Source organism: Schistocerca serialis, chromosome 1 (assembly GCF_023864345.2).
Source record: "Schistocerca serialis cubense isolate TAMUIC-IGC-003099 chromosome 1, iqSchSeri2.2, whole genome shotgun sequence".
Taxonomy (NCBI): Eukaryota; Metazoa; Arthropoda; class Insecta; order Orthoptera; family Acrididae; genus Schistocerca; species Schistocerca serialis.
This window is the reverse complement of record NC_064638.1, coordinates 887,583,139-887,604,547: the sequence shown is the minus strand read 5'-3', so window position 1 is coordinate 887,604,547 and position 21,409 is coordinate 887,583,139. Positions and strand designations below refer to the sequence as shown.

The 21,409-nt window shown below is 41.7% G+C and overlaps 1 protein-coding gene across 2 annotated transcripts in view; it reads left to right on the top strand.

Moving 5' to 3' along the window:
- LOC126411242 (beta-glucuronidase-like) overlaps positions 1 to 17,909 on the top strand; it is a 288,686-nt gene extending 270,777 nt beyond the window's left edge. For both annotated transcript variants that reach the window (XM_050081351.1, XM_050081350.1), the window contains 2 exons: positions 6,644 to 6,782; positions 14,235 to 17,909. In XM_050081351.1, coding sequence (XP_049937308.1) covers positions 6,644 to 6,782; positions 14,235 to 14,434 — 339 coding nt within the window. In that variant the 3' untranslated portion in view covers positions 14,435 to 17,909. The remainder of the gene's footprint in view (positions 1 to 6,643; positions 6,783 to 14,234) is intronic.
- The last annotated feature ends 3,500 nt before the right edge of the window (positions 17,910 to 21,409 follow it).

The following is a 21,409-nucleotide window of genomic DNA, read 5'->3' as shown; positions in this document are numbered from 1 at the left end:
ATCGCGGGACTGATGACCTTGCTGTTTAGTCCCATAACCCCTCAATCAATCAGTCAGTCTTCCATACAATCTCGACTTGGCCTCAGCCGATTTTCATCTGTTGCTGAAACTTACGAGCACCTTCGAGCATTTCACTTAGTGATGAAGCGGTGGAACCAAAGGTGAGTTTGTCGCTCTGTCAACAAATTCAAACATTTTACAGTAACGGTATCTACAAACTTGTCTCTTGTTGGGAGAAATGTTCGTCGTTGGATTACTATGTTGAGAAATAAATATATAGACATGAAGAATAAAGAAGTGTCATGTTAATAAAGTTTGATTTATTTAAAAAGATTTGAGTTTTCACATAAAGAATCAGGAGACCACTTTTTAGTGCGCCCTCGTTTATATGAGGGCTATTCGGAAAGAAAGTTAACCGCCAGGTTAGCCGAGAGCGCTAATGCGCTACTTCCTGGACTCGGGTAGGCGCGCCGGCCCCGGATCGAATCCGCCCGGCGGATTAACAACGGGGGCCGGTGTGTTGGCCAGCCTGGAAGTGGTTTTTTGGCGGTTTTCCACATACCGCTAGGTGAATACCGGGCTGGTCCCCACGTTCCGCCTCAGTTACACGCGTCGCAGACATTTGAAACATGCCTGCACTATTTCACGATTTACACTAGACGCAGACAGTTTGGTACACTGATTCCAACCTGGGGGGGGGGGGGGGGGGGCGGTATAGAGTGGCGGCAGGAAGGGCATCCAGCCATCCCTAAAACTAACATTGCCACGCCGACCCTGCGATCGCTGAGGGACTGTGGCGTAAGCGAAGGAAAGAAATTCGGAAAGAAAGTTCCGATCGATCGTGAAATGGAAACCAGTGTGAAAGTAAAAAATCTTTTATTTCCAGTAGTCAGCTGCACCTTACAGCTATTTCTCTACATAGTCGCTACTCCCACTTAGACATTTGACGTAGCGCTATATCAACTTTTCAGTACCCTCGTCACAGCTGCCAGCCGCCTGTGCTTTCCGCCAATTCTCTACGCTCGTCTACAGCACGTTGTCTGTGCCAAAACGTTGTCTTCATAGCCAGCGGATCATATGAGCAGAGACGGAACTCAGGACGAGCCAGTTACGGGATGTGCTGTGGGTAATCAAACACTTCCCATCGAAAGTGCTACAGGAGCATCTTAATTGACCCTGCACAGTGCGGCCGAGAACTGTCAGGAAGAACGAAACGCGTGACCACTGCTATGTTATGTGGGCTGCACATCAAGAAGCGAAATCTCTTACCAGACTCTCATACTTGGTGGGAGACATTATTTTCCGGGCATCACTGTACGATCAGAACTGAAAAGAGCGACTTGCCGCGACCGACGTGTGTACCAGACACACAACCCATCTGTTCAAAACTTTATCGGATCTTCACAGCGGTTTCCATTTCGCGACCGATCGGAACTTATTTCCCGAATAGCCCTCGAAGGATAGCACCGAAGTCTTCACGCATCAAACGTGTAGGGAAAGTTCTTTGCAATTAGGCGCTTGCGATAATACGCAATGCCATTAAATTTTTGTCGGAAGAGGCAAACAAGGAAGCAAAATATCATTGAAAATTGTACTTGAGAAGATTGCGGGAACCGTCAGCTATTCCAGTCACTAAGTAACGATAACGAGTAGGATGAAAATAGGGTGGCTTACAAGATATGCGAGATATAAAGCTGTCTAACTGCACATTCCCTACCCCAGTTTGGTCGTTCACAACCGGAGTCGCCGCTTCACCCCCTCCCCCACCGGTCCATCTCGTAGCACATCACCTTTGCAGCTATGGGGCAAGTTATTTTGTGCATGTCAAACTATTAAGCAAAGCCGTGCTGAACTAGGAGTATGGAGAGCCGTCGTCACCGCTTCTGTAAACGAACGCCTCGCAGTTGTGTTAAAAACTTTATTGTTCGACAGATTTAGAGATTTGTCTGACGTAAAAGTGTTGTCTTCACTGCATCGCTTGGCGAAAGGCGCAACCCCGAAACACCATAGGGTAAACCTGAAAATGAAAAATAACCCTGAAAGCATCGTGGACAAAAGACTATGTTTACAGCTCGTAGTCATCTTCAATTTCCATATGATGTGCTGAGGTCGAAACTAGTCAAATTAAAAAAAAAGCTATTTATTTTTTTACTTAGCTCCAAGGTATTCACTGAAATACTACGCTGCTGCTGACATTATTAAAGCTGCTTGGATTTCAAAATGTTTTGTCGTAGTTACGTTTTTTTCAAAGCAGAGACACACCTTGTCATTAATTATACCGCTTGATAGACACAGAATAAAATTTGTAGTGAATGGCTATCAGACGTTTCTCGGCTATGCCTAATCATCCATCACACGTAATATTACTCACTGGAAACGCTATACATAAAACTGGTACATTCCCAAAATAATTCCGAAGTACTTCGGAGCCACAACAACATAAACATTTTATACACAATGACACTATTACAACACTGTTCTTTTGTAACAAAGCCGTATGTTTAGACTACACTGCAGAAGTCATTTCATTTTAAGCAAATAGCCTTACGGAAAAGAATTAATGAAAACTGGGATACATCCACGTGTCAGCACAATTACACTTCACTTTTATTTATATACAAATATACATCACAGAAGATCATAATGTTTATGATTACTATGGAGCATTGCAGATCAGCTGTGGCAGCATGTTGGAGCATAAAATAATATTCTATATGTTTTGGTACATTCGGAGTAATTAAGCGATTAGCTTCTTATGCAGAACTGAAATTATGTTCTTCTAACAGTTACCGATTGTTGTCATTACTTGGTGCGGTGTAAATACTTGTGCAACAAGGTACAATACGAGTAATTTACACGAGCAGACTCGTTTAGTTTTCAACTTAATATTCAGTGTATTATACATTTATACGAACGGAACAACAGATATAAATTTACACGTTTTTTCTGTCTCTTCAAATTGTACACTAACGTCATTCATAACAACAATGGTAATACTCGTGGTTCATTTTCTACAATTTACTATTTAGTTACAAACCGAAAGTGAGTTCATTAAACTCACTGAATTATTTTAATCATTAATTGGCACGGTGTCAAGCCAATCCCTACCCCGTAAAGAATGTAAAGTAGACGTATCACTGTACGTTGCCAGTGCTGCAATCCACGCTTTGAAGCATGCAAGGTACCTCCACTCAAACAGATCTGTCTCCATCGCGTTGGACCTCTTCCTCAGACCAGTGAGCTATTATAGATGCCCATCTCAGTATTCTGTTCCATCTAGTTTATTAGGACAGCTGATGGACAAAGGTGCTATAGTTTCCCAACCACAGGCTGTACGGCACTGCCCAGAAACGTTTTTTCACGCGGCGCGTTAAGAATGACTTCGACTTTATTCACGTCTTGTGCAGATTTAAATTTACCCTTTTTCCTGTCTCTTCAGTTGTATATTAACGTCATTCGTAACGACAATGGTAATACTCATGGTTCATTTTCTACAATTTACTACTTAGTTACAAACCAAAAAGGAGTTCATTAAACTCACTGACTTAATTTAATCATTCATTCAGTTCCGTGGATCCCATCGAGAAGGTGAACTTTCGGCGAAGTTGAATAAGTCACGTCGGTTAGGAATGAAAAAAATCAAAGACATGGGCGTGTTACAAATTAAAGAAAGACACTGTATTATTAGTGGACTATAATGATACTGCTTAATGCCGTTCATTCATATACCAGATAAATTCAACTAAGTAAATTAGAAATAAAGCTGTTACTTCGAAAGCAGCTGCTGCTTCCTCAGTTATATTAATTAGCTGATGTCTTAGCTTGATATTTACTTGATTACATTGTTATTTTTCAAAGAAAATAGTTAACTACATAGTGGATACAGAATCCCTTTAAAAACATGTTACTACATACATACGTATCTGTCGTGACTGTTCTACCGGACACGTTCAACACCACACATACGTAGGGTGTTCCACAATTTATGTTACACGCTTCTAGAGGTTGTAGAGGGGACGTAGATTAGTTTTACATGGGAACACATGTCCGGAAGAGTCATCCAACGAAGCTACAGAAGGTCAAAGCTATAGACGCCGGCGTCTCTAAATGTACGTATATGCAAGATGATACTGTGATGATGTTACAAACTTTAAAGGACAAAGGACGCGGACAAATATATCGATTTGAGGTAAGTGTCCCTGGTCCGGAAACGAAGGGGTCGAAAATTACGAGCGAAACTCATGCCCCTGTAGACGTAGATGTAGTTGATGCAGCACTGCTCCTTTTGGGACCCGACATATTAAGTTACCCTCACACCAGGGTCAGGTTCACGCCCATATCAAAGTCGGCCAGTGCGCATCTTTCCAATAGAAAGCGTGAGAAAGAATACTAAACTAAATATAGTATTTACGTGCAAACAAAACTATAATTACGACTGTAGCTGTCATCTTACAGTGTCTCTTGGTGATTGGAATTGGAGAACCTGATGTCAGTCTTCTGATTTTCAAAGGGATTTCGTGCGAGCGCTCTTGTGTCATTCACTTTCTCTAAAAAGTAAATGCGCAGAAGAGGAACCATCGAACTTACCACAAATTGCCTCTACAATACAGATGTATTACAAGATGATCTCTAGAGCCAGGCTGAAAACAGTTATAGTTTACAGAATAGCACTGACCATGGATTGCAGAAACATAGAAAAAATTTTGTGCAGTCGCTGGACTACGAAAACATTTTTTTTTAGGCGGACTTTCTCTTTATGTCTCAGGCTGGCGATATGTGCTTGCGTGCAGTGCAGTTGCGCATTTCTTCTATTAATCGTGGGTTACATGATGTATGAATGAATGCATGAGAGAGTAGACCTGAAAGTAGTACACTTGTTGAGGTCACGGACTTAAATTTTGCATGAGGGACCTTTAAATCGCCATCGAGCCATCCAGATCTGAAGTTTGTTTTTATACGAGCAGCCGTATCCTTAAACGGACCACAACCATTTCCTTTCCCACCCGAGCCAATGTTGCGTCTCTAGTAACTCCAACAAAATGTTAATTCCTCCTCTTTTTTTTCGTTTCTCTAAAGAGCTGTCACCCTGTCTCAGAATCACGATGCGATTACTTATTTCCACCAGTAAAATCCCCATTCCAGACAACCGCAGAAAAAGTGTTGTTTCTCGATTTCTCCAGTTACTCTAAACTATTTCCTAACACCTTCCAGCTTTAGCTGACAGTGTGCATCTTATTACGACAGAAGCCTTCATCTCGTGAAGTTGCAGAGGTTGTATTTATTCTCGTTTCCTTCCGTCTATAGTCATCTTTGTTCTTCTGAATATCATCTGCCGTTATTGATATTCAGTTATTATTATTATTATTATTATTATCATCATCTTCACTTTCTCAGACGTTAAGTCCGGTTAAAAATGGAGTGACGCGGACCTTGATCAAGCGTCACTTACTTTTAACTGTACGGTATGTGTTATATTGCATTTAGGAACTTTCGGGTAATTGAACATGTATCAATAATTGCGGATTTCTGTAGCTGTATATATATGTTTGGATGTAGCTGTATTGCATTGATGTACTGGTGGATATTGTGTGGTATGACTCCTGTAGTTGATAGTATAATTGGTATGATGTCAACTTTATCCTGATGCCACATGTCTTTGACTTCCTCAGCCAGTTGGATGTATTTTTCAATTTTTTCTCCTGTTTTCTTTTGTATATTTGTTGTATTGGGTATGGATATTTCGATTAGTTGTGTTAATTTCTTCTTTTTATTGGTGAGTATGATGTCAGGTTTGTTATGTGGCGTTGTTTTATCTGTTATAATGGTTCTGTTCCAGTATAATTTGTATTCATCATTCTCCAGTACATTTTGTGGTGTATACTTGTATGTAGGAATGTGTTGTTTTAAAAGTTTATGTTGTAAGGCAAGCTGTTGATGTATTATTTTTGCGACATTGTCATGTCTTTTGGGGTATTCTGTATTTGCTAGTATTGTACATCCGCTTGTGATGTGATCTACTGTTTCTATTTGTTGTTTACAAAGTCTGCATTTATCCGTTGTGGTATTGGGATCTTTAATAATATGCTTGCTGTAATACCTGGTGTTTATTGTTTGATCCTGTATTGCAATCATGAATCCTTCTGTCACACTGTATATATTGCCTTTTCTTAGCCATGTGTTGGATGCGTCTTGATCGATGTGTGGCTGTGTTAGATGATACGGGTGCTTGCCATGTAGTGTTATTATTATTATTATTATTATTATTATTACACAACCCAGTATAACCACAATTTTTTTTTTTTTTGCTTTGACCTTCGTCGTAATTACTACCAACTGTTCGTCACTCGTGCACATCAAATTACATAAGCAGAGAACTAAATCGTTAACTCCTTCAAAATATTATTGTATTTATTACCATAGTTACTTTTAATTCTTGGTTTTTAAAAAATGAACAAATAAATTTTAAATCACGCAAACAGATTTTACTATAAGGAAAACCACTACGTCTCTACAATAGTCTCACAGTATTCCGTCATTATTTCCGCCAGCATTCTAATTATTGTACACAGATACAGGATTCGCAATACACATGCCTTCACGTTTCTTCTCTTGAAGTATTAACTGATAATTTTCGTTTTTACAGGAACCTGAATACATATGGTCTGAAGAATACCAAGAAGTGCTGTTCTCCGAACATTTCAAAGCATTCGACATCCTCAGAGAAAAGGGTTATTTCATCGGAGAAATGATATGGAATTTTGCAGATTTCAAAACTGCACAAAGTAAGTTATCTATCTAAAGCCTAAATCGTAACTAACACCCATGAATCTAACCCATCTTAACAAAAGTGGCATTAATTTGCGCCCATACTATTTCTTCATTTACAAACCTTCATGATTTTTTTTATTCTGCATGTGTCATATTTTATCTAAAGACTTCTCTAGAAAATGACTCGTAAAATTGCTTTAATGGATCATAACATATAATGAGACAGACTTCGTGGCTAGTTTCAATCATGTAACTTTTTCTTGTGCATAGTCATTACATCTTGTCGACTCCAACTTCTCGACTCAGACGTTGAAGTTTCTTCTCCGGACTGATCTGGCTGTACTCCGACGAATTGCCGTTTACAGCATAGAGCAAAAAAATTACTCGGTTCGTTATTTCACCTGAGTGCGCCGTGCTCCCGCAGACAACTGCAGAAACGAAATTACGTAGCCTTTTATTCCGAAGCACCTGGAAAGTTAAGCATTACAGTCACTGATTACTTTTAATAATCGTGATAGTCAAACTTACCATATTTGTGTGCGGTTCCCCCACCAGGGCCTATAGATTCCAGTTCTAAGTGGTGATTGATGAGTCTAAGTTGTAGACGGACACAAGAGCGTCCCAGGTAATTGAAAATCAGTTAATTGACAAAAGTAGTTTAAGCTGTCTACGAACTTCCCAAGTTGAGCCGAATCCAATTCGTGGGATTTTAATCCTGCATCGGATGCAGTGGATTACACATTCTTTTAAATACCCCCAAATTATCACGTAAATTTGACAACACTGCTCCATGTAGGCTAATCATACTTAGATGGTAACTCGTGTTGCGTGCATACTACAATAATTTATATACAGAGTATATCATAAGTAGAAGCAAAAACTGACACTGGAGAATTTATACGATAGCAGAAGTAAAAACATTCCAGTAAACATGTGTCTGCAAACGAATCTTTTGGGAAATAATTGCGAGTGTGTGCTTATGAGCCGCCGGTCGGAGTGGCCAAGCGGTTAAAGGCGCTACAGTCTGGAACCGCACGACTGCTACGGTCGCAGGTTCGAATCCTGGCTCGGGCATGGATGTGTGTGATGTCCTTAGGTTTAAGTAGTTCTAAGTTCTAGGGTACTGATGACCTTAGAAGTTAAGTCCCATAGTGCTCAGAGCCATTTGAACCATTTTTTGCTTATGAGCTGCCACTGACCTCAGTACCGATACTGTCTTAGAAATATAAACGTATTTCAAATGTATAGTTTTCGATGTAATTGGACTCAAATTTGACCCAATACCTACCTCAACAAGTAGTACGATACTGCTTTAGAATGTCACAATTTACTCTACACTTTTACCTGTTAAAGGTGGGTGTTCCACGGGTATTTCCACGTGTCTTCACATGCTCTCACATATGGAGACAATACTGCTCCTGTCTCTGCAGTGGATTACAAATTCTTTTAAATACCCCCAAATTATCACGTAAATTTGCCAACACTGTACGATTGCTGCTCCATTTCCTCAACCGTATCAACTGGAGTGCCGTACACTTCTCTTTTGATACGGTACTAGAGAGAAGAATGCAGATGATTGATGCCTTGTGCTCCTCGAGGCCAGGAAACAGACGTTGCCTGCCTCGGATCATTAGAAAAATATCATGTATGTATTACAATCCCCCACGTTGTGCAAGATAAGGTACGCCATGGGTCAGATTTGAGCCCAGTTAGATGGGGACTTGAATGCAAAGTTTTCATCTCAGATACATTCGTACTCAAAATGTTCAAATGTGTGTGAAATCTTATGGGACTTATGGGACGCAAGGTCATCAGTCCCTAAGCTTACACACTACTTAACCTAAATTATCCTAAGGACAAACATACACACCCATACCCGAGGGAGGACTCGAACCTCCGCCGGGATCAGCCGCACAGTCCATGACTGCAGCGCCTAAGACCGCTAGGCTAATGCCGCGCGGCTACATTTGTACTACGTAGGTCTATTTTTCATACTGAAGTAAGCAACAGCTCGTAACAACACATTACAAATAGCTTGTTAGCATATTTATTGGGACGTTTTTTGCTTCCGTCATCGTATACTTTCGCACTGTCAGTTCGGCTATTAATTGTGATCCACACCGTAGATATAACAATGGAATCCTTACTGCAAAGTCGTAAATAAACAAATAATCTTGTTGCAAATATTTTCATCTGATGCTAGTTCAGCGATGGGAGTGTCAGTTTCAACTGGTTATGTCACCAGCAATCGAGCCCAGTTCCACTACGTGAAAATCGTCTACGCTGCCATTAAGCCATGGATGGGGCTTACGAGTAATTATATTAGAAGAGAAACTCAGAGTTATCCGGGTATTTATTTACAGCTGTGTTAGAGACTTCGTACGCTTGTAATTTATTTTTTACTTCTAAAGCTTCTTTGTATACAACGTTTGAAGTAGTCTGACAGAAAACATGAACGAAGAGCTGGTTTGCTTCACTAACATGAGAGAGGGAGCAACGTAGAGCTGGCTGTGCTAAAAGCAACTGACGCTAGGGTCCACGCCCGCAACGCGTAGTGTGTTGCTTTGTGCTTTGCTCATGGTCAACCCCGTTCCCCTGTGCCAATTCCTGTAAGAATTTCCGCCTCTATGATGTTACATAGGAGAGAAGTAACTTCAAGCCTCTGTGAATGAAGGGTTGTTTTGAGGGGGCGAGATGATGCATGATGCTATCGATCAGAGTTACTTCGCGCCTCGCTTTCGGAAAGTGTTTCCAAAGATCACGATTTTAAAACCTATGTAAAATTGTGAGTGAGATTTAATGCAGGGAAATAACTCCTTATAAACTCTACGCAAATGATCGCAAAATCTTCCTCCGGCACGTTGCCTTCCTAGCTGGAGAATTCAGTTTCACATGGGAGAAAGGTATATGTGCTACTTTATCGACGAATGATCATCATTATTATTTTGTATTTTGGTGCCCTAAGACCGACTGTATTTGCAAACTAAATGTTGAGGATTGGATTCAGTCTGATTATGCATATAACTAACTTTTCTCGTTATCTATTCATTTTTCAGCATATGTAGGTCTATATCATTATCAGTGAGTCATGTTTTATGGAACAATTACTCAACGAAAATTAGGCCTATAGACGTATCTATTCTAATTCCTACCTTAGTTTCTCGAAGGTTAGATTTTGTAGGACATTAATATAGCTTGCCATTTGAAACAAACTGATGTTTAAACAGTAGAGAGTCCAGAAAGTAGTAACACAATATGGAAAGAATAGACTGCTACCTACCACGTATAGGAGGCGCTGAGTCGCAGACAGGCAAAACAATACGATGTTTTGTGAATTTAATTGACGAGTTAGCAAAATAACACTGAGTGTGCGTGCGCCCACGCATTTTAATCTGTTTATGTTGTTTTTTATGCGGTAGTTTATTTAACGTACCAAATATTGAGTCACTGTATAGTGTAACGGAACAGTACAGAGGTGATCCTGCGCAGAACACGCAAAGCTGCAACACAATCCCCTCACGTAAAACCAACTCTCTGAAATTCTTTCATACGTGGGTTTAGCCAGTTTCATAATTTTGTAAGTAGGGTTCATAAAAATTAAGCATTATTGAAAAACATTATTAAAATAGACTATATACATTAAAAATACTTCACACGCCAAATTAATTGTATTACTGTAGTAAGTGAGTTAAGACTTGTATAAACTTTCTAAAAATATTGAAAGTAAAACAAAATGTATTTTGTTTATGACCTTCACCTTGGCGGGGACCTATCTCGCCACTCCGTCAGTGTGGTCTTGTAGAGTAGTGTAACCCTTTGCAATGTGCGGGGCGAACCAGAAATGCACCGACGAACTTTCACGGGTTGTTCGGGAATGCTCAGTTGGTTTTTGATACAGCGAACCCACTATCTTCGGCACCTGGTTCCAGAGTTATTGCATTTAGTTTGTTTTCTTGTCGCTATTATCTCTGTATCCGCAGTACACTGATAACAGTGAACAACACTGCAACTGTCGATGGTATGCGCCGTGTGTCTTGTTTCCAATTGCACACAATATCTGCTGTCGACAACAGTAATGACCTCTCCACCAACCTCAAGTTTGCGTTAAATACTGCTCATCCTGTACCATGGCTTGCTCGATCACCAGACGTGACACCAATGAACTACTTGTCTGGGGGCATGTGATGAGTCTAGTTCACGGGACTCTAATCGAAAATCAGTTTCTAGTATCCTCGCAGCTGCAGAAGCAGTACGCCAAACTCCTGGAGACCCTCAGCGTGTAAGACAGTTGATGGTGTACCGCTGTACTCTGCCGTGACCATGGTGGTAGAAATTTTGAACATAATCTGTGCCGGAAAAATTTGTGCATTGGTTACGTGCTGCGCTGTACACTAGCAGAACAGACTAAACACGCTGTGATAAAAGTGTAAGTTTTCTTCAATCAGTAGTCAACAGCGCAGAAAGTTTCTCGAAATTCATAACACAAAGCTGTGTTTGGTCCTTCTATTGTACTGCCGGTTTCAGTTACAAACCATCAGCTGATACGGAACTCTTAACAATATCACGTTACATGTTACCAAAATAGAAACAGTCATTGACAAAAGCCGCCCTGGGTAGCCGCGCGGTCTTGGGCGCCTTGCCATGTTTCGCGCGGCTCCCCCCCGTAAGAGGTTCGAGTCCTCCCTCTGGCATGGGTGTGTGTGTTGTCCTTAGCGTAAGTTAATTTAAATTAGAGTAAGTAGTGTGTAAGCCTAGGGACCGATGACCTCAGCAGTTTGGTCGCATAGGAACTTACCACAAATTTCCATTGACAAAAATGCGTCAGTCAGGTTCTACATCTACATATATACTCCGCTAGCCACCAAGCAGTGTGTAGCGGAGGGCACAATTCGCGCCAAAGTCATATTCCCCCCTCTGTTCCACTCGCGGATCGCGCGAGGGAAAAACGACTGAACGCCTCAGTACGAGCTCTTATTTCCTTTATCTTTTGAATGGTGATCATTGCGTGATTTGAAAGTTGATGGTAATAATATATGCTCTACATCCTCGGTGAAGATCGGATTTCGGAATTCAGTGAGCAGGCCCTTTTGTTTAGCGCGACGTCTGTCTGCAAGAATGTCCCACTTCAAACTTTCTGAGAGATTTGTAACGCTCTCGCGATGGCTAATGTACCAGTCACTAATCTTGCCGCTCTTCTTTGGACCTTCTGTAATGTTATTTTTCAACTGAACATGACTGACGTATTCTTGTCAATGTGTGTCATTAGCTGCATTCCTAAATTTCCACTATCGTAGTTCGTAATGTGTTTTTGTTACAGTTGCGTACCAGTTGATGGTTTGCAACTGAAACCGGTAGCACAATAAAAGGTACGTGTTTCATATGAGAGTTGCGGCATTACTCTGTGTTGTACGTGTTGGCCACGTTATTGCGTATTACAGGCTTCTATGTTGCTGTGAAGGTATTTTTACAGAAACGAGTGATTGTGGTGACAACTCAAATAAATCATAATTACATTATGACTCTGTAACGAGCTGCTGGAAATCGTGGGTCCCTTATACCAATATACTCTGAAGACATCCCTAAACAAAAAATAGTTCAAATGGCTCTGACCACTATGGGATTCAACATCTGAGGTCATCAGTCCCCTAGAACTTAGAACTACTTAAACATAACTAACCTAAGGGCATGACACACATCTATGCCCGAGGCAGGATTCGAACCTGCGACCGTAGCGGCCGCGCGGTTCCAGACTGAAGCGCCTAGAACCGCTCGACCATACCGGTCCCTAAACAAAATCTGGAAGTTTTTCGGTGGAGTTAAGGTTGATCCTGTATATGGAGGTTTCTTTCGATTGTAAGTTTTTGGAATTGTATGTGACAGGATTTCTGCATTCTTAAATGTGCAGCAGTTTCTGTTGGCTTGTGTTCACTTGCCGACTACATAATACACTCCTGGAAATGGAAAAAAGAACACATTGACACCGGTGTGTCAGACCCACCATACTTGCTCCGGACACTGCGAGAGGGCTGTACAAGCAATGATCACACGCACGGCACAGCGGACACACCAGGAACCGCGGTGTTGGCCGTCGAATGGCGCTAGCTGCGCAGCATTTGTGCACCGCCGCCGTCAGTGTCAGCCGGTTTGCCGTGGCATACGGAGCTCCATCGCAGTCTTTAACACTGGTAGCATGCCGCGACAGCGTGGACGTGAACCGTATGTGCAGTTGACGGACTTTGAGCGAGGGCGTATAGTGGGCATGCGGGAGGCCGGGTGGACGTACCGCCGAATTGCTCAACACGTGGGGCGTGAGGTCTCCACAGTACATCGATGTTGTCGCCAGTGGTCGGCGGAAGGTGCACGTGCCCGTCGACCTGGGACCGGACCGCAGCGACGCACGGATGCACGCCAAGACCGTAGGATCCTACGCAGTGCCGTAGGGGACCGCACCGCCACTTCCCAGCAAATTAGGGACACTGTTGCTCCTGGGGTATCGGCGAGGACCATTCGCAACCGTCTCCATGAAGCTGGGCTACGGTCCCGCACACCGTTAGGCCGTCTTCCGCTCACGCCCCAACATCGTGCAGCCCGCCTCCAGTGGTGTCGCGACAGGCGTGAATGGAGGGACGAATGGAGACGTGTCGTCTTCAGCGATGAGAGTCGCTTCTGCCTTGGTGCCAATGATGGTCGTATGCGTGTTTGGCGCCGTGCAAGTGAGCGCCACAATCAGTACTGCATACGACCGAGGCACACAGGGCCAACACCCGGCATCATGGTGTGGGGAGCGATCTCCTACACTGGCCGTACACCACTGGTGATCGTCGAGGGGACACTGAATAGTGCGCGGTACATCCAAACCGTCATCGAACCCATCGTTCTACCATTCCTAGACCGGCAAGGGAACTTGCTGTTCCAACAGGACAATGCACGTCCGCATGTATCCCGTGCCACCCAACGTGCTCTAGAAGGTGTAAGTCAACTACCCTGGCCAGCAAGATCTCCGGATCTGTCCCCCATTGAGCATGTTTGGGACTGGATGAAGCGTCGTCTCACGCGGTCTGCACGTCCAGCACGAACTCTGGTCCAACTGAGGCGCCAGGTGGAAATGGCATGGCAAGCCGTTCCACAGGACTACATCCAGCATCTCTACGATCGTCTCCATGGGAGAATAGCAGCCTGCATTGCTGCGAAAGGTGGATATACACTGTACTAGTGCCGACATTGTGCATGCTCTGTTGCCTGTGTCTATGTGCCTGTGGTTCTGTCAGTGTGATCATGTGATGTATCTGACCCCAGGAATGTGTCAATAAAGTTTCCCCTTCCTGGGACAATGAATTCACGGTGTTCTTATTTCAATTTCCAGGAGTGTAATTAACAATTACCATCCAATGAAAATTGCATGCAGATGTAGAAAACTAAAATCCAGCTCGTTTATTGCGTTTTTCATCAAGATATTTCTTTCGCAGCGTACACGAGGGTCGGCGGTAACAAGAAGGGTATCTTCACTCGGGCGCGCCAGCCCAAGTCGGCAGCGCATCTGGTGCGCAAGCGCTACTGGTCGCTGGCGGAGCGACTCGACGGAGCACAGCCACCCGCGGACACCCGCCGTTACGTCATCGATGCTCCCCCGAAAGACTCTGCCAACGCAGTGCGCCGCGAGCTGTGAGCTGAGTGCAGCCACAGACAGCCGACAGCCGTCCCTTGTTCCGTCCAGAAGCAATACGGACAACTCTGCAAACACGCCGTCCGCCAGGTGGTGAGACCGGAGCAGTGTCCTCAGTTAACTGGCCGCTGTGTATCACATGCTGCAGACTGCTGCCTTGCTGTGGAAACCTGTACTTTCAAGTGATATTAACTTTCAGAAGCCAGTATCTGTTGTCCCTTCACGGACAAACAATGCTGTGGACTTCGTCATGATAGTTCTACAGAAAGAATTGTGACTTCTTTTTTTTTAAATTATAAACCACTCTAGTCGACACTCATTCCCAAGAACGATTGATCAAAATCCCATCGACTTATCCCACTGTCAGTGAAAGAAGAGGAGAAGAAGAAGAAGAAGAAGAAGAAGAAGAAGTAATTACTTCATAGATTTTCATATGTGACCTGTGTTCATTGACAATAGCAGTCTTTTTTTTTTTGCTTTTTTCTTACTTTTTTTTTTTTTTTAACTGCTGCATCATTCACAAGCCATGTAGTTCCCTGCTGCAACTATTTCACATTTACAGTTCTAACAGGGAATCAATTCAGCTGACGTGCTTGTCAGAATGTTCCCTGACTCTGTCTCTGAAAATATTGTTGGGTTATATGGAACGTTAATGTAGATTTAACCACAGTGGGAAAATCATCGATATTTTTATGTCTCGCAGAAATGAGACATGGATAACTTGTATGTTACCGTAACTACAGAATTTGTTTTCATTTTTTTACTATCACGTCACTGTATAAGGATGTCCAGTTAGGCCCAAAGAATAGAGGTATTCACCTGTTAGGTGAAACTCTTTAGCATCTAGTTGGCAATTGATGAAGATATTGTACCAAAAGTGTGTAAGCTAGGAAAAGAAATACTGCTGAATACTTGAGCAGAGCTGGAATACATGATCTGAAATGTGTGGACTGTGATGTGTGGGAGTTTTGCACATATGTTGGAAGACAGCATCAGTATCTGACCATCAACAAGAAGATATGCTTATACGAGGTGCGACAATAAAGTAATGAGACTGATGTGAAAAAAAATGTTGCTTACCGTTTTAGTCGAGTTTAGTGTTGTCTCCTCCAAAGTAGTTCCCCTCTGATTGCACACACTTTTTCCAGCGCTTCTGCCACTGATGGTAACATTTCTGGAACTCATGTTCTGTAATATCCTCCAAGACCCTCGTCACAGCTTTTTGGACATCTTGTGTTGTTTGGAAATGGTGTCCCTTGACTGCCGTTTTGACTCTTGGAAATAGAAAAAAGTGTCACAGAGCGATATCTGGTGAATAAGGTGCCTGTGGTAGTACCGAAATTTGTTTTGAGGTTAAAAATTGCTGTACTGACAGAGCAGTGTGGGATGGCACATTATCGTGACACAGAATCCAATTATCAGCAATGTTGGTACGGACATGAAGAACTCTTTTACGAAGTCTTTCTAAAAGATCTTTGTAGTAATATTGGTTAACTGTTTATCCAGGAGGCACCCACTCTTTATGAACAATTCTCTTGGAATCAAAGAAGCACACAAGCATGCATTTCACTTTTGCCTTTGACATGCGAGCTTTTTTTGGTCTGGGTGATCCCTTTGAGTCACACTCCGAACTTCGGCGTTTTGTCTCTGGATCTTACTGAAAAAACCAACTTTCATCACCAGTGATAACACGGCTCAACAATTCTGGATTGATTTCTGTTTGCTCTAACAGCCCAGCTGCCACATTTTTCCATGTTTCTCACCGCTGTGGTGTGAGATTTTTGGGGACCATTTTTGCACAAATCTTTCTCATACCAAGATCTTCAGTTATTATTAGACAAACCGTCTCTCGATTGATGTCCAGTTCTTCTGCAATCATTTTCACGGATAATCTTTGATCAGATCGTACAAATTCATTCACCCTGGCCAAGTTGACGTCTGCCCGTGAGGTTGATGGTCGTTCTCTGCAGTCTTCACCTTCAACATTCATTCCGCCTTCACTAAACATTTTATGCCAAGAAAAACTTGAGCTCTTGACATAACCTCCTCTCCAAAAGCCTTCTGAAGCTTACCGTAGTTGTCATCACGTTTTCACCCAATTTAACGCAAAAAGAAATGGCATGCCATTGCACAGTATTATGTGGTTTCATCTCTGTGACGAGAGACACAAACACGTGTCAACTTACTGCAGTACAACTCACTACTGAGCTGTTGCATCGATGTGCCGCTTGGAACAGAAGAAGCTTATAGACCAAGGTCAAAGGTATTGTGCCTACGTAAGCCTGCAGGGTTGCCATATCTTGCAAACAAAATCAGTCTCATTACTTTATTGTCGCACCTTGTATGACAGTAAGGTGAGGTGTCACCTCTCTCCCTGCAATATCTAATGGACATGCATGAGTGTGTTACTGTAACATGTAAAAACTTTCACAGCAGCATTCAGAAGTAAGATACTTCATACATAAGATACTTCGTACTTCAAGGTGATCCATAGTGGAAAATGTACAGGTTGGGGCAAATAAAAATGGCCCAGAGAACAGAGTTCCAGGGTACAAAGAGAGACATCAGAGGAAAGGAAATATAGAACTAAACTGACTATAGCAGATGTTGAAAATGCCTACCATTCATCTGTTGGCACTTTTGAGCCCTGGTTAGCAAGCTGCTGAAGATGTATAACCACTCAGGCTTCATCAGACATAAAGAACAGAGCCCTGTCTAACCCATTCATTGTTACGTCAGAGAACAGCCACTCAAAAACTGGAGGCACTTAGGGGCATCTGCCAGTTTAAATGCATGAACAGACAGGCTTCAGGTTGATGTGGTAGGACTCTGGTGTACTGCAGCCACATTTACTGGTGTGTGGGCACATTTTTGCTTGCATTTTGACACAAACTTCTCAGCAAACAACTGATCATGACACTCCCATGACTTTGTTGTCACACAACTTTCCACAACAAAAACCTGCTGCTCCACTGAGAGTACCATCAGCCCTTGTACTCTCCTCCACTCACACTGACATAGCCTGCTCTATGCTCAGAATCTGTGTGGATCACATGGCAGGTGTAGAGGTGGTATGTGTGTCATGAGGTGTGGTTATATGCAAACATTCATGACCAATCGTATCTACTCATTCGAGCCACTTTTATTTGGCCACCCTGTATATTCAAATCTTTGTCGCTGCTATTGCCATTAGGGGCAACTTGTTGACCATCCATTGGGTTGAGTCTGATTTTTATAAATGAAGTATGAAAAAGTCTAGAGTTCTCCTTTGGAGAGGGAGTCTTTCATAAGTGATGTATAAGAGACTGGAAGTTTCCTCTGGAAGAGATGTCATACTAGTCTAACAGTTGCTTTAAAAGACAGCCATTCATGGCAAGAGTACTTTATCCTTGCCTGGGATGGCTTGACACTGATAATACAGTGCTCTAGTTTAACATACATAGCAAAACATATTGAAAAATGCAAACTTCCATTGGCAGTGGTTATTTTTATTTTTTCTTCCAATTGCAACATACAACATTTTGTTCAACATATAGCTGAGATAATTTCATACTATCCAGAATAGTGCCAACACATCTATTCATGCCTAGACTTTGTTGTTATTGCTCAAGTTCCCTTTTCTCGTGTGTGTGGGTGTGGATGTGTGAGGGTGGAAGGAGAGAGACAGTGAGAGACAGAGACAGAGACAGACACAGAGACAGAGAGAGAGAGAGAGAGAGAGAGAGAGAGAGAGAGAGAGAGAGAGAGAGAGAGAGAGAGAGAGAGATATCTTGATTTACTACTTACTGCTAATGTCAAGGGAGCAGCAACAACATGAGCCACATTAACTATGTGATCCACTCATACTTAAAATTCTTCTTCCATCAGTCTGTTAAGGTTATTATTTTTGAGACTTCATTCTTGTACCAGCACCTAAAGCTGATGCACATCCTTAAGCATCAATGACTCGGGGTTGGCTGCAGAAAGTTGGTAATGCAAAAACCTGCAAACTAAGAGAAGTTTTTGTGTTTATACTGGCATTTTGGAAGTAAGTTATAGAGGAAGACATTAGAGTTATTTTAAGAAACTGACCTTAAGAAAACTCTAAGTGCCAATTATTTATAAATAATACACATTTGTACTGCAGTAATAGCATGTAATTAAATTATTGTTAACTACCCAATTGTGTGTTGTTTTTTTATCGTCTTTAATAAAGAAATAATACAAGAGAAATGTTATTCACTGTAACAACAGCTAAAAAAATACTATTTTCTTCTACTACAGCAGCTGCAATGGGTCAGATAGAAAACAGTCTTTCATAATCAAGTCTTTCTCCAAAGAAGCTTTTCACAAAAATTCTATCACACTTCTACAGAAATTTAACTTCCATGTGGCTTGTCATCTTCCAGGTCATGGATTTATCAAATTTTAAGTGTATGGCTGCAAAATTTTCTTTATTTCTGTAGAGAGAGAGTCCTATTCCTGTTACAAAAAAAATGAAGAGGTAAGTTTAGCATGATGTACTAAAGTGTGTCCAAATTCATGATCAAGTAAAACAGCACCGCTATTGTTCCAAACACTGCAGAATTACCAAAAATTAAATATGCCAAATAAGTAAAACTTATCCACTGCTTCCATACAGTAAATACAAATTAACAAAAAATTTTCATAGCAGTTGGCATAAAATCTTAAAGTAAAACTGACTGTTCTAAATTATTTTGCCATGGATAGTGACTAGCTGATGTAATTAATAATAAATTTCAGTGGATCCCGCACATGCAGATCTTCTTGCTACAAGATGTGCACTTTGCTTCCACTGTTTTTCCCCAACATTTGAGGCTTTAATGAAACAAATTGGTTACACATGTATAATTCAAAGTATTTTCCATCACTGGCCACTACTTTCTCCCATCTTTCGGGCAGTGTACGAATCCTGCGTTGAAAAAATTCTTCATCTTTTGAAGCGATCCACGAATTAATCCAATTTGTGACTTCTTCATGAGATCGGAAGTGTTAGACAGCCAGGCCATGCGCCATTGATCTAAACAGGTGACAGTCGGAGGGAGCAATGTCTGGAGAATATGGCAGGTGAGGTAGGACTTCCCATTTTAACGTTTTCAAGTACATTTTGACCTCTTTTTGCAACGTGGGGTCAAACATTGTCATGTTGCAAAATCACTTTATTGTGCCCCTCTATGTATTTTGGCTGTTTGTCTTTTAACGCTCTGCTCAAACACGTTAATTGCATTCAGTAACGAGCACCAGTGCCTGTTTCACTTGATTTTAACACCTCATAGTACACGAGGCCAAGCTGGTCCCACCAAATGCAAATCTTGGAGCTGTGAATATTCGGTTTGGCTGTCGATGTGGAAGCATGGCTGGGATATCCCCATGATTTTTTGTGTTTATGGTTTTCATAATGAACCCATTTTTTGTCCTCGGTCACAATTCAATGCAGAAATCCCTTCCATTTTTGCCTCTGAAGCAACTGTTCACACACACACACACACACACCAATGCTGTTCAATATTTCTTGGTTTCAGCTCACACGGGACCCAACTTCCTTCTTCCTGAATCGTGCCCATAGCTGTAAGACGTTTTGTAATGGTTTGCTGTGTCACTCCCACTAATCATGCCAATTCTTCTTGAGTTTGACGCGAATCTTCATTCAGTGATGTCTCCAATTCTGCATCTTAAAAAACATTCTCTCTCCCACCACTATGCTGGTCTACGGCGTTAAAATCACTGTCCTAAAGAAACCACTCAGAACACATTCTTTCACTAATAGCGTCCTTACCACACATACTTGAGAGCATTCAATGAGACTCAGCCGCTGTTTTCTTCATATTGAAACAAAACAGTAACATCTCCCACAAATGATGAGAATTAGGCTCATAAACTGACATTTTCAATGAAGAACAATGTTATGATGCAGACACAAATGGACTAATGTCTGAATGAGTTTATGTTGACCGAGGTCCAAGCTAACTGCCTGACACTTGTGATCTGTTTCTTTCAACCGCTACTTACCATTGTTGCCACCTACATCTACATCTATGTCCATATTTCGCAAGCCACATGATGGTGCGTGGCAGAGGGTACCTTGCACTTTCACCGTTCAATGTGTGTTAACTTGTTGTTGGAAGCATCTTCAGTCTCTAACAAATATCATGGGTCTTAGCACTATTACCTTGAGTACCGGAACCGTTAGTTTCTATTCATAATAAATCAAGTCACTAATTTCATTAACTTGACTAGTTATTGTTGACAAAAAATTGTTGTTGTTATACCAAAAACTCTGTTTATGAAACACGGGAAAAGTGTATTTTCTTGTGTAATAAATGAATTTAATGTTCTTGCAATGTGTTTGCACTGTGTTAAGAATAACAGGCCATAGTATCCAAATGCATAATCGCACAAAGACACGAACTAATAAAATATTCTCATGTTTCTAGCTGCATTAGGTTACTAAATGTGCACTACAAATGCTACATGTAAAGAAAAGGGTATGGTCCCATTTAGGAAAAGTGAAAAATGGTACAAAACTGAAAATGTAAAGATTACTGGAAAAAATCTTTCCAGATTATAGCAAACAGTAGTTCGTATAAACAGTAGTGTCAAGATTGGTGTTGGATTTCATCCTAGGGACAAGGTAACGGGCTCTGCTATATGGAGGAAAAATGTTGCAATAAGGCATTTTTTATTCTGAAGATAAACCAATGCCCTATGAAACAGTGTCTGAAACTGAAAATCAGGGCAATGGATTATCACACAGAAAGGCTATTAGTGCTGACAGTGATATTTCTTTAGTTATAGCAAGTGTTAATGTGCAGTGTTCAAGAAAAGAGGTAGACCTTTATCATTCTTTGTAGAAGTTAAACCTGTAAGTACTGATTGACTGAAGTAGAAGGCGACTATTATTGACCCATTGAATATCTGGGTATGATAAATGCATCACATTGAAGTACACCTACTCATGGTGGTGTGTCAGTGTTAGCA